The following is a 14,752-nucleotide window of genomic DNA, read 5'->3' as shown; positions in this document are numbered from 1 at the left end:
TAAGTGCTGCCGGCCAGCGACTACACCATTTCCAGTTGTAAATGAGAAAGCGTCAAATGAAATTGCGAAAGCGTCATTTGGAAATGAGAATAGTCAATTGTAAATGCGATATCGTCATTTGAAATTGAGAATAGTCAATTGTAAATGATAAAAGGTCAATTGTAAATGAGAAAGCGTCATTTGTAATTGAGAGTAGTCAATTGTAAATGAGAAAGCGTCAATTGAAAATGAGAGTAGTAAATTGTAAATGAGAAAGCGTCAAATGAAAATGCGAAAGCGTCATTTGGAAATGAGAAACTCGTTTTTATTCAGAAATTATTTAGATGTTATTAAAAATGCAAGTTTATTATGTCCCAACTTGCATATCTTGTAAAGATAAAGCATTTCGCGCAGTCTCCTCCGGTGATTATAGTTTTCGCGTGATCCACCAACTTCTCCAAATATTGCAGCCGTTGCTAAACAACGTTTGGCCCATTTATGACTGGGTTTGAGATGTGCACCTTTACATGCATTTTGATTTTTCCCCAGATTATTTCAATGGGGTTTAGCATGGGGGAATATGGCGCTAAACGCAGCACTTTATTAATGAAATATCCAAGTAATTTATATATATGCATATTTTTAACATACTTGATTTATATACTTTTTAATCGTAAAGTAGTTCTTCCGCCAGTGTAAAACAACTGAGACTTCTCGGCGAAAAGAAAACCGAAGAGTGTTCTCTATCGAGCTACATACATTGATCCGAGACATACCGTAATGGTTTAAACAGATTCAAGAAGGTCATGATGACCTACATACATACATTCATATGTATATAAGTAATTCGTGAAGGTTTTTCGGAATTCGACCGACATCGTTTTCATCTGAATATTTACCAGCTTTATTTTCCTGCCTTCTTATCTATGTACATACTCTAATATGACGTAGCTTACAAACAGCAAAGATGAAGATCATAACCTTCTGAAAACTTAAAAATTCCTTTTTCAAACGCGTTTTATAGCGAGATATTTAATTGATTAAGTATTATCAGTGATAAGCGACTTTAAATCATCTATTATATATGCAGTACGCTGTTAATTTACTTTTATTTCTCAGTTCCAAATGACGCTTTCGCATTTTCATTTGACGCTTTCTCATTTACAATTGACTATTCTCAATTACAACTGACGCGTTCGCATTTTCATTAGACGATTTCTGATTTATAATTGACTAATCTCATTTACAATTGACGCTTTCTCATTTACAATTGACTATTCTCAATTACAATTGACGCTTTCGCATTTACAACTGGAAATGGTGTAGAGGACATTGTTAAGGCTGTGCAGACTGTCGAAGGTGACTCCGATGATTTTTGGGTTATTCACTGTTGGTATTGTTTCCCCATCGACATTAATACCCAGTTGCAGACTGACCTCCTTCGTCCAGGTCGTGGATAAAGTTGCCGAGGATTTTGTAGGGGGAGGGTAAGGCTCCTTTCGGTGTAGAAGCGATTAACCTCGGCGAGATAACCCTTTACTTTCGAGCACAAGTCAGCATAAGAGACAATAGTGATGGTTGCCTACCCTAATTTTTCTCGATTTGGTAGTTTTGTCCCTAAAGATTACTGACGAAGGCTGACCTATCAGATAACTCGCCGACCACCGTTTTAGTCCCTGTGGGAGAGAGGAGGCCTCAATGTCTTCTAGTACCGTGGAGTGACTAACGGTGTCAAAAGCTTTTGCCAGGTCCAGCACTACTAGAATCGTTCTCTCACAGGGGCGTTTTAGGTTAAGGCCACGAGTTATCTGAGTGTTTACGGCGTTAAGGGCTGTTGTTGTGCTGTGCACTTTACGAAACTCATGCTGCTGCTTCGCTGGGGTAAGGTAGTTTGTCTTCGCTACCGGGGAACGGAGGGTTATCGATAAGAGTCTCCTTTGTTAGTATGTTTTCCCGGTTTAAGCAGTGGCACCACTCTCCCCTTTTTCCAGATGTCTGGAATGATGATTGGCCGAAGGCAGGTTGAGGACCTTGGTTAGTTGGGATCCAATTGTTTCAGCATCAACATGCAAATTTCGTCGGGTCCTATGGCTTTGGAGGCTTTCGCCTTCCCGATGGCTACCCTTACCTCACCGCTGGTGAAAACAAGAGGCGCACTGGTCACTCGACAATTGGCTTTGTCCGCCGGAGGATGCAGTATGAACTCTCGGCTAAAATAGCTCGCTCATCGCTCCGGCTCCGACGAACCTTGGTTGCCAAAAGATATTGCAACCCTGACGTCACGCTTCGTCGGATTGGACAATGACCTCACGGTTGATCAAAGCTTACTCACACCAGAGGCGAAGTTGCAGGTCTTCAGATGCTCTGCCCACTTTTTCCGCTTATGTACGTTCACTAGTTGCCGAATCTCCGCGTTGAGATTCCCGATACGGAAAATTCCGGGATCAGCCTGGCGAAGGTTGTCACGCTCATCGGCTAGGACAGCCGTTTCAGCAGGAATATTCGGACGGGGATCCGAAATACATCCTGCTGGAATGAAGCGGGCTGCAGCAGCAGTGACAACCCTGCGGAATTTACGCTCATCTACGTGAACGTCGGTTTGTGTGTTCATTGTGCAGAATGTCGAATCGTGTATCTGCTCAGCCAAATTCGACAGGCTTGAATGCCAAAGATCGTGGTGCGCGTTAAAGTCGGCAATTACCATACGGTTTTCACCTCTAGAGTAGCGCACCTATTTCATCTTGATATCTTTCCGGACAGCTGGTAACATAGGGTATATAAACGTAAAATATTTCGAGCTCGACATCGCCTGACCGGATAGCGGTACCTTGACATTCTAGGATGGTATCCCTGCGGTCGATGTCTGCTTTGATAAGACGATACTTTACGGTGTGGTGCGTGATGAACGCTAAGTCTCCACCATTTTCTCGCTCGCGATCTCGACGGTGCACATTTATCCGTTCAACTTCGTCTCTTGGACCGCAGTTATCAATATTCTATGCCTTCCCATGAATACGGTTATCTCCTCGATCTTGCTCTGAAGTCCATTGCAGTTGAATTGTAGCACCTTTGTGTGCCTTGGGAGTCCAGTTTTGATGCGGGGTGTTAGGGAGTTGTGTTGCCTGCCAGCCCCCTGCTGTATGTTCTACAGACGGGGAAAGTTTGTGCCTGGGCACCACAGCAGGGGCCCACGTAGTCACTCGTCCAATCACGCGTGTTGCGGAGTCCGGATCATGCCCTAAAGTGGCACCAGCCAAGGCAGGAATTGCACTTTACTGATGTCACGTTACGGTATATTCTGGACTGACAAACCGAACCGATTGTCGGTGGTATGCTGCTCGGGCAAGTGGTGGTTTGCCATCCGATTAGCACAGCATGGGGCCACGAACGACGTGGTCCATTGCCGGTGCGTACGTAGGCCCGAGCTGGTGCGGAGATGACTCCACCCGTCACAGCCATTGCACCTGACCGAGGTGGAGTTTGCATGCAGTCGTCTCTGGCATACGCAGCAGGTGTAAATTTCTGGCCCTGGGTTTGACTCTATGCCAGCCCTGAGCAAAAGGATACGGAGCAGATGTAGCCCCATTGTCGAACAACGTTTGATGGATTTCGCCGACTTAAACGGGGTTAGATCGCCGAAACAACGACCCTTGGTCGGGTAAAACCCGAGTTATTCCGGTACGTAGAACCGGCTGTTGTGGGAATGGTGTATAGTTGGTGATATTGTACGTTTGTGTACGTGAGAAATCCTATGCCGATAAGCGGTAACCAATGCGTGTGGAGCCTGGGGTCAGGGTAGTGAAAATTAGGAGTTTTAGAGGGGCACTCCGACGTATTTGATTCAAGGGTCCACTTGGACCAAGCGGCCCGCTATATAAAAGTGTACTCAACGAAATTCTTTCAGGTTCCAGTTGTGCACTTAGTTTGGTAAATGATTGTGATCGGGTGATTGGAGGACATCCAGCTAATGAGGAAGATACCTCTTCTCGGCCGATGATGCCTTTGGAAGGCAAAGGCTGACATACTAGCCATCCAAGATATGCGGGCGAGGCAAGAACCACTGTGGTCTTGCGTCCAAATTTAATGTTGAATTTTTGGTGGGTGATGGAAGCATGTTTTTTATGTTCTAAGTGTATGAACGATTCGAGGACCAAGTATTGACTTGCATCACTATCTTGTTGCAGTTAAGAAACGCAACCATCTCTAGATAACAAAAATTTTCGATTTGAAACACGAAGATCGACTGCGGTATAAATGAATATATCTGCGGCGCTCTAAAAAAAACAATACTTCGATAAATAATGAAAATTTTTAATAAAAAATCGCGTGATTTTATATAAATCAATTTTTTTTTATAAAAATCAAAACTTCGATAAATATTTACGTAATGAAAACTTTTAATAAAAAATAGCACGATTTTTTATTGAAAATTTTCGCCTACGGCGCTTTAAAAAAAACAATACTTCGATAAATAATACTAATTTTAAATAAAAAATGGCGTGAATTTAAAAAAAAAAATTTAATTGTAATCGTGAAATTTACGATTACGAACACTTAAATTGTAATTCTAAAAATATTATGATTAAAATTAATGTAATCGTAGCTAAGAAAATTTTGTTGAGATTTACTGTTATTCGTAGAGTTTTAGTAGCTAAGTAAATTAGCGGAACTTTCATCGAAACGTATATAAAACTGAGTTAACGTCGAAGTAATAATGCAAATCAAAATCAAACTTTGTTGAAAGTACTGCGAGCACGAGCCTGTGTAGATTATTACAACAATTACACGATTTGTAAATTTGTACAGATTTTCACATTTTCACCGTTACAGACTGGTGTTCGGAAAGTTCTTGAGCTGAACTCATTCTCGATAAAAATTTCTAGACAACACCACTCTGTGACTGCCAAATGCATAAATGTACAAATCGTGTGTTCCCTGCTTTAGAACCATTTTACTGTACAAAAATCATTATTTGCTCTAAGCTAAACCAATTTCTCGATTACTGTAATGGTAATCATGAAATTATTTGTTCTATTGTTCTTAGTTTTCATTAGAATATCTAAATGAAAAGTTCAAGGTGAATTAATATAAGGTGCTAGAAGGAGTACGAAAACCAAAATTTACATGTATTTTGTTTTTGCTTTGGCGGCATAAACTGTTAAAATCAGTAAAGGCCGGTCTACATATAACTTTCGCATTGGCGTTGGTGTTAATTAATAGCTGACTATGAATACTCACAATTACATATATGGACATGTCCACATATCAACGGCAACGCCAACGCCAAAGTTAACCCACACAAAAAGATGGAATGGGAAGTTCCTTAACTTAATTTAACTAAAATTTTAAAACGAATCTAAAATAGGATTCAGGAAATTGACAATAAAGTCAATTTTACAGGAAAACAAAGTTAGGGAACTTCCTATTCCTCTTAAACGAAATCCATATTTCTATAAATTATTTTTTACTTTTTAGTTCACATTGTAATAAAAGCGAGTTTTTAGCTTTTTAAACTATAATTTTATTGTAATCAGTAATCTGCCCAGTTTTGTTATGTGTAAAAGAAAAACTAAATAAGCACTGCATTCAAAAACAAAAAATTATAACTCGCTAGCGCTACTCACATTGCCGTGCGCTTATTCGAAATTTACTAGGTTTGTATAGTAACCAATAGTCAGTACAAATTTGCATTGGAAACTGCAAATTTTTACTGGAAAAGTATATGATAACCCAAAAAAATTGCAAAAGAGCATTGAATCGAGAGCGTAATAACACGGGAGAGCTTGTTAGTGAAATTTTTACTAGCAGAAAAAGAAGAAGCATAAATGCCAAAAGTCGCCATTTTTTAAATTGGTTAAGCATAAACAAAAGTAAAATGAGTGGAAATCAAAGTATTAATGATGTACTAAACTGTTTAAAACTGATTTATAAATAGTAAAATGTTTACAGCAGAATGTCAAAACGGTGCAACAACTATTCACTTGCAAGTTTTTACTAGTTTTGTGTTCAATAACTTTTTCTGGTAGTTTTCTCTTCTTCACAATTTTACGCTCTATTTCGCTTTTACGCCGTCGCACAGTGCCGCCTAAGTGGGCATAAATCGAAAAATTCGTTTTCTGCATTGTGAACTTGTCTGGTATTTTTGTAAAGACAATTTATCCACTAAAAAGAATTAAACAGACATTTCCCTAAAAAATTAATTATATACCGCCAGGAAGCCACTAAAGTCGACAGATTTTATACTAAGAATTTTAATAAAGCATACCCAGGCGTAAGCTCTTCAAAAATATATTCTTTGAAATAAAATGTTGATTTGACGTTTCTTGTTTCCATATAGATAGTAGAGAATTACTGGAATTAAAATTTTGGGATAAAATTAAACACAGGGTGTCCCTGCGGTGTTAAAAAAAAACTATTTTTTTAAACAAAATTTAAAAAAATGCTAAATTTTAATGGAATGAATAAAAAATATATGTAAAAATAGGTTATTTTTTATTATTTTATTAAATAGCACGGGCTTTTAGCTTTCAAAAGAAGCAATAAAAACCTGCTCATTTTTTGCACTTTCTGAAGTAATGCGTTTTTCGCTAATGCATAAAATAATTTTTTAATTTTTTGTCAGTGCCTTGAGATCTACACGATTCGTTCCATTTTTAAAAATGAAGTGTCAGTAATCTGAGCTAAAAGCTTAACCTGTGGTCAATATAAGGTTTATATTTTTTTTAAGAGTTGCCGCCTCTTAAAAAATTAGATCAAAATTTTTTTATAAGTTTAATAAGTTATTAAGAGATGGGTATCAATCGAAATGTGTATTAACAACATCTAGAGAGTTGCCACCTTTTTAAAACTCAAATTCCACTTTAATTAAATGAATTAGGTAATTGAAATATATAGTCACCATAAAGGAGTCAGACGAAAGTGGTTTAAGAAGGTTTTAGCTTAAAAATATTACGAATAGGGTTGTCACCTCTTTGTAAAGTCGAATTTATTTGTCGAATAATAATTACGTCAAACCATAGGATTACGCCATCGTATTTGCTGTTTTATTACAAATACGTACATTGTCAATCAGTGATTTGTTCTGATTACATTCCTTTTAAATTACTGGACTCTTAAATTAACTCAGGAATGTTTTTACTCTCCGCTTATTTCTTGCTAAATATGTCAAAATTTTTCATTTGTCTGGTACTCATATTGATTCTACGTGTCATTTAGAGGTAAAGTATTTTAAAAACTAGTTCAATTGATACCCATATTGTAATATCTTATTCATTTAACTTATTAAATAATTTTAATAAAATTTGTAACTGGTGACACCCCCTTTCAAAAATAAAAAAACTTTATTGCACATCTACACGCCAAGCCGTGTCATTTGACACCATGTAAAAGGCACAAGAACCCAAATTTTCAACTTCAAACTGCATTCATAGTGAAAGTATGACAGTTATCCAAAAACCAATTGCATTTTTGAATTAAGCGTCCTCAATTTTACTAAGAAACGAATTTTAATTTAAATCCGTCCATAATTCTATTTTTGCCCACATTTTATATGGAAGGGAAGCACTGTTCGTCGCTGCAATTTTTTACTGGAGAAGTTACTATACAAACCTAGAATTAACAGCAAGTGTCAACATAAACAACAACAATAATTAAGAAAGCAACAACATTTTCGTTATAATAACCAAAGCAATTTTTAGTCATTAACATTTATTTATTTTTAATTTTTTTATTTTTACATGTGCATATCGCTCGTTTAATAATATAGAGATGTAACTCAAAATGTATGTTTTTGGAGATTTCATCACACAATTATTAAGCTTGATAAGGAGAATATGTTCAGCCTAAAATATGACTAAACTTCCCAAAAATGACTAAGATATGTGACTTTCCAACTGTCTTTTGGTATACCAACTGTATGAATTGAACAAACTTTGATTGCGTTTTCCCACAAAATTGAAAATTTGAAAGAATTCTTTCTGTATATTATTAAACGTGCGATATTTACATTTTTTTTATTATTGATAAAATATCATCTCACGATATACTGGGTTCAAGCCCTGGTCAAAGCAACATCGCAAAAAAAAATATAGAAAAAAATGTTTTTTTTTTCTGAACAGCGGTCGGTCCTCGGCAGACAATGGCAAACCTCCGAGTGTATTTCTGCCATGAAAAACAGCTTCTCTTAAAAATATAATTACCGTCCGGAGTCGGCGTAAAACTGTAGGTCCTACCCTTTGTGTAACAACATCGGAGGAGAAGCTCGGCCAAACACTAACATACATATGTGTATTATTATTATTAATCATGAAATGCATGATTGCGAATTCTTTAATTGCAATCCTAAAAATTTAACGATTACGACTATTGTAATCGTAATCCTAACTATCATGAATACAATTACTGTACTTAGCATATACTAGGATTGCAATTACTGCAATCGTAATCATAAAAAGTACGATTACGATAACAGTAGTCGTAATCATAAAGTGCCCAGCTCTGATCTTATCATAAGTTTTCGAAAACAAATTATGTACAACAAATCGTTGACTCTCATAAAAAAAAACATCTAATAAAAAGTATTTTAAAAACATAGTTTTTTAAAACGCCCATTTTTAAACATGTTTTTTACAGAGAATTAATCAAAATCCCTAATTTACTGGTCTTGACCAGAGTGTCCAGATTTGGCGATTTCGTGCTAATTTGGCGTTTTTTATTTTGGATATATGCCCGTAAAAATTTAGGAAGTTGCCATTGCCGATTTTTTCCTTCAAATAAATTTTTCCCAATTATAAAAATATACAAAACTTAGTTTTCTACGATAATTTTACAGAAGAAGCTAATGAACTGCGAGATAAACTTGACTTAAGAAGCATATTAAAAGACTGTCAAAAACGTTTAATCACCCTAATCGAAGAACTTTTGAAACGATTACCTAGTCAATTAAATACTTTTAAAAAAGCTTTGATTTTGTCACCAGAATCACAAGAGGGCGAGTTTCAGGGACCTCCCAATTCACTATTTGACTTTGAAGGAAAGAAAAGCAGCGGAAACTGAATGTTTAAATCTTTTAACTTTCCCATGGAATAACTTTTCTCAGAACCATTCCATCCGACTCTGAAGAATTTTGGATAATTGCTTACGGAGTGAAAACCGCAACAGGCAATAAAATGTTTGGAAATGTAAGTAAATTCATATTATTACCCTTGCGGCACTCACATGCTTTGTTGAGCGCGTTTTTTCCGTAATGAATTCAACGAAAACTAATATTCGAAATAGGATGAGGTTGGAAAGCCGTAATTCAATAGTTCGAATAAAGTAGTATATGACAACAACAGAAATGTAAATCATTCAGACATTATAGGTGACTTTGAAGAAATTGTGGAAATAGCTGATCTCGCCTTATTATAGGTTTTTATTTAATTTTTAGCGCCGCGCTTTTAAAAGTAGATTGTGCGATTAATCAATTAATATGAGTTTTAATAAATTTAATAATTGCGCAGTCCTATTGCAAAATGTGTTGAAATAAATATTTTTAAAAAGTATTCGTATTTTTAAAGAAAATTGTGTGTACATCACTATTATATAAGTTATTTGTGTTATTTATTATTACCCTACGAAGGTATTATATTCGTTTTTGGTTTTAATAACTATATTATGACAAGATCACATTTTTAAAATAAAAGATTTGTTAAATCTATTTCATGAATTTTATTTAAAAAAATTACGATTTTTGGCGATTTTTTTTCAGAAAGGCCGCTTTTTTTTTTAAACGATTTGGACACCCTAGTCTTGACTATGTAAATGCATTTCTAAAGTTCAACTGTTTATAGCTGAGATTTTTTAGGACAATCATGACAATTTTTTATATCTAGAAATGTTAAGCCCGTTTCTTTAGCTTTAAAATGAAGTGTCTGCGATTTGAAGAGGTACATGAATAGTGAGAATCACGAACAAATTCGAACTTTGACAAATCATACATATCTCCGGAGAAAATAAAGAATAAAATTCCTCGAATACGTGTTAGCTTATTTCTCGTATAGAACCCATAAAAAATTGTAAGCCAATCGAAAGTGTGACACCAACCATGGTGTCCGATATATAAAAGAATGCCTCATATGCTCTTTCACGTTTGTAATCGTCACTTTGCTCGATGCTCTACTATGTGCTTACCCTAATTACTTCACCTTGTTTATTGCTCCTTGGACATGGCCTGAAAAACTCGAAATTCAAAGATATTTGTCATACAAATTTTGTAAGTTTTTAAGTCAATAACACAGGCCGACAGCATCTCAGACCCAGAAACCGGACTATATATTTTCGAAGGATTTTGATGCGATGAATCCGAATCTGGCCTCAGAATTGCTCTATCAGCTCTGAGATATCCTAACCTAAAAGTGCAAAAACACCGTTTTTGCCCATATTTGAGGTTATGTAGCCTTGCAGATGTTTTCTTTCACCAAAATAATAAGTTGGCATCTTTAAGTACAACTCTTCTTCTTTCAAATGGCGTTTTGTTTACTCAAATATCACTTTTTTTTTCGCTGAGATATCGCATTTTGAAATTTTCATGTTTCTAAATTTTCCTACACCTGAAAATCGATTGAGATAAAATAGACATGATATAGTCGATTATTAATTTTCTCGAATTGAGTTATTTTTCTTAAAATTTTGTGTAAATAAAGTGTGAGAACACTATAAATGTGCTAACTCACCAAACCCCTACACTACCCAGTAGAAATCTTAAGCATACAACATCGCTGTTGGTGGCATGAGCTTGCTGCTGTGTATACATGCCAGTATAAATGAACCTTCATTTCCATTTAACACGCGTGGTTTCTCAGAGCGTATGCGTACCTTAATCATACACTTGTACTACTGCTGTATGCATATGGCTGTATTAATGTTTCAAACATACAAAAATGCATTAATGGAAAAGTATTAAAGTATTCTTACAAGATCGCCATATGTAAATGCTACTTTTCAGATACATTTTAATATACGGGGACATACGAACAAGTAGCACTTACATATGCAAATGCATATTTTGTAAAAGCCCGTTTGTGCTGAAAATAGTATCGCACAACACGCTCGTTCACTAAAATTTTTGTACAAGACTGAAAATGTTACAAAAATTCCACTTCAAATTTATCAAGAAATGTACTTAAAACAACGACAAAGTACATTCGCTTGCAATTCGATAGAATTTGAATTTATTCGTGGAAATTCATGACTACGCATGAATTGTCCACACTAATTCACTCATATAGCAAGCATCCTTCAAGAATGCATACAACCGATTTCTACTGGGTATCTAACCCACGGGTACCGAGTCACACACAGCCCTAACCCCTAGAAAGCACCCCTACCATACCGCAATCAGGCTACCCCACTTAACCCTGGATACTGCGTTTACTCGCATATTTTTCTTAAAATAAGTCTTATCTAGATATCTCACACCGCAAGTGGGCTTACCAACTTAACTGTTAACCCATCAACTCCCGTATCCCCTAACCCCGAGAAACCACCCCTACCAAACCACATGCAGGCTAACCCACTCAGGATTATATTTTATTAAAAAGAGACATACTCTTACCGCTCTTAGTCGAACCCAGAGTCACGAAACGAGGACGTGGCGGCGTTGACTCCATTTTTTCATTTTTTTCTTTTCCTTTTTTTTCTGTTTTTTTTTTGTTTTTATTTTTTTAATTTTTAGTTTATTTTAGTTTATTTTTTCTAAATCTGTAAAAGTTAAAATTATTTTATTTGCTTGTGAAAGCGATTGCGTTTCACTTCAGCATTTCTCTTCAATCTCCAACAGTAATCTGCCATCATTCGTTCATCCCACCTTCCATGATAATGTCGCTCGGCTTGTTTAAAGTCCTGGTGAAAACGTTCTACCATCTCTTCACTGAATGCCCCAACATTGTCAGGAGAGTAGTCCAAATGTGAAAAAAGGAAGTGCAGTTTTAAGCTCATTAAACAACCTAACTTTTTAAAATTCAATAGCATTGTAGATATTATAGATTTATACTTTGGATCTCGGTTATTCCATAAAAAATTTTCTACAACGCTCTTGAAACTTTCCCAAGCATTCTTTTGAACAGCTGTCATGGTTTTTGTGAAATCTTCATCCCTCATAAGTTTCCTAATATCGGGTTCCATGAAAACACCTTCTCCAATTTTAGTATCACTTAGATTTGGAAATGTAGATTTAATATACTTGAAGCATTGACTTTCCTTGTCTAGAGCTTGCACAAATTGCTTTATTTAGCCTAATTTGATATGGAGTGGTGGTAATAAGATTTTCTTTACATTGCAAAAAAACTTTTCTTACTTTAAAAACTTTTCTTCACGTTTTCTATAAACGGTGATCTTCGTCTCAGGTAATAGAAGATTTCTCTCTTTGAGCCTTGAAGCACATAATTCTGCTGAATTCTTGGGAAGATTGAGATCCCGTATAAAATCATCCAACCCATCCTGATCAAACAATTTAGGCTTGTCGTCATTAAAAGTCTTTTCAAAGTCCCTACCTTCGGAGTCGTTATTTTGAGCATTAGACGTTGATTGAACGACTACTGGAAGCGAATTTATGTTTTCAGAGTTACTTATATTACCTCTCTTTGCTGGCGTTACACTTTGCACCTTAGGATAAATGAGACTTTTCTTATTATTGTTATTTATTCCATTTATATTACATTTACAAAAGTAGCAGTGATTACTTGGCTCACGCCAAATCGGTTCAATAACTACATCTTTTTTAATGACTTTCTCATTCCAACGACTCAAAGTCAAGCGACAAGCATTACAAATAGAGGTAGGTACCCACGGTTTGTCTAAATTTGTAATAGGAATTTTGTAACACTGTAAGTATTAGGTCTTTATTAAATCATTAATTGGTCTACGAAACTTTTGTGTATGGAAATTCCTACAAATATAACAAAATGTATCAAGTTTTGATATGCAAGGTATTCTGGAATTCATTTTTTATTTATCAAACTTAAAAAAAAAGTATATATATTTTTAGTAAAAGCTATAAAGTAGCTTCAATTTCACATTATATGTATGCAAGGATATGAACAATATTACAATTTTGTATGAAAGGACTACGTTTACAATTTTACTTACTTACATAGCGAAACTCTAACTATTGTTGTGCTAGATAGAGGTCAATTTAGATAGAGTTCGAAAAGATGAAGAGCTGATCAGTCAAAAAAGTTATTACAACAATCATAAGATGTAACCAAAAAATGAATCGACCATATCATGTCTGTTATCTCAATCGATTTTCAGGTGTAGGAAAATTTAGAAACATGAAAGTTTCAAAATGCGATATCTCAGCGAAAAAAATGATATTCGAGCAAACAAAACGCCATTTGAAAGAAGAAGACTTGTACTTAAAGATGCCAGCCTATTATTTTGGTGAAAGAAAACATCTGCAAGGCTACATAACCTCAAATATGGGCAAAAACGGTTTTTTTTGCACTTTTAGGTTAGGATATCTCGAAAACCAGAGCTGATAGAGCAATTCTGAGGCCAGATTTGGATTCAGCGCATCATAAACCTTCGGAAATAAATAGTCTGGTTTCTGGGTCTGTATGTTGGTTAAATTTGGTCGGCCTGTGTTATTTGTGTTAAGGGATTATAGCTAATGATGTTAAAATTTACATTTTGTACAACTAGTCTACTGATTTGTAACGTCACTGTTTTAATTCAATATTTAAAGTTTGACATTGGAACAAGTGGATTCGCTGTGGGAGTGGCTAGCGCACGATAGCGAGTGTTCCGACTGTTATTTCTCATGGCTGCAGAGTCAAGCCAAAGGTGGCGATCAGCATGCTTTGGGTATTGATGCTTTGCAGCATTTGTACTTGAAAAAGCTGCCGGAATTGCGACCCGAAGAATTTTCCATGGTGGCACTTGGCCTCTTTCAGCAATTGTGCAGTCTAGCTCGCATGGCTATTGCACACTACGAAAAACAAACCGACTCGATATCATCGACATCATCCAACATAGTTGGTATGTATCATCTGTGGAAGATCGCACTGCGCGCGCACAACACTGAGGTGTCCCTAGCTGCCATTCAGTACATTAATATGTATTACATGGGCCAGCAGCTGCGGTTGGAAAAAGAATTTGTATCACAATGTATGGATAACTTGGTGCAAGCTACCAACGCATTGGAAAGGTCTGCTTTAAATAATTATATGGGGTGGAAGAAATAACTTTATTTTTTTTTTGTATTTTTTCGTTGCAGTAATGAGGATGAGAACGCGCTAATGTGCGTGCAACGCGGCCTGATGCTGCTGAACACACACTTAGAGACATTTCGACGGCGCTATGCTTTTCATTTACGGCGTTGGGCAATCGAAGGTAAAGGTATGTGCTCGCACAGCAATCTGAAGAATGAAGCCGCTGGGCCGGCTATACGAATTGTGTTGCAACCAGCTGGCCTCTCGGAAAAGTCCGTCCTGCATATGCATGCGTGCGATTTGATTGCTGAACTTAAAGCTGAAATATCTAAGTGGTATGCCGATTTTTTATCACAAAATCATTGTTATATTTTTTAATTAAATACCCCTTTGATATAAAGGTGGGAAAACCTACAGGGTGGTTCTAGTAGGGGTGGCGTCTCAGCACCGGTTTTAGGTCTCTTGCTGAGTGACGGCCCTTTGCGTATAATAACACAGGGCCAAGAATTGACATCTGACTATGACGAGCGTAGTTTGGGCGATGCTGGGTTCAAGGATAATCAGGTCCGCGCCAGACATGCTTT

General features: G+C 36.3%; 1 protein-coding gene and 1 long non-coding RNA gene across 7 annotated transcripts in view; one reads left to right on the top strand and one right to left on the bottom strand.

The window, feature by feature from the left end:
* LOC118737487 (ubiquitin carboxyl-terminal hydrolase puf) overlaps positions 1-14,752 on the top strand; it is a 53,669-nt gene that overhangs the window by 5,488 nt on the left and 33,429 nt on the right. For all 4 annotated transcript variants that reach the window (XM_036468029.1, XM_036468030.1, XM_036468031.1 and 1 more), the window contains exons 7-9: positions 13,703-14,164; positions 14,234-14,503; positions 14,570-14,732. In XM_036468029.1, the coding sequence (XP_036323922.1) occupies positions 13,703-14,164; positions 14,234-14,503; positions 14,570-14,732 (895 nt within the window). The remainder of the gene's footprint in view (positions 1-13,702; positions 14,165-14,233; positions 14,504-14,569; positions 14,733-14,752) is intronic.
* Positions 280-987, bottom strand: LOC118737489. 3 transcript variants are annotated; one of them, XR_004992820.1, is made up of 2 exons: positions 631-987; positions 280-577 (listed from the first exon to the last, which is right to left on the bottom strand). It is a non-coding gene; the product is annotated as an uncharacterized LOC118737489 (long non-coding RNA). The 3 variants fall into 3 exon arrangements; XR_004992819.1 differs by having other exon boundaries at positions 280-565; XR_004992821.1 differs by having other exon boundaries at positions 644-987.

The sequence above is a fragment of the Rhagoletis pomonella genome, unplaced genomic scaffold (genome assembly GCF_013731165.1).
Source record: "Rhagoletis pomonella isolate Grant_MI unplaced genomic scaffold, Rhpom_1.0 Rhpom_scaffold_00004, whole genome shotgun sequence".
Classification (NCBI taxonomy): domain Eukaryota; kingdom Metazoa; phylum Arthropoda; class Insecta; order Diptera; family Tephritidae; genus Rhagoletis; species Rhagoletis pomonella.
Note: the sequence above shows the minus strand (reverse complement) of the source record. Positions and strands in the feature narration are given on the sequence as shown.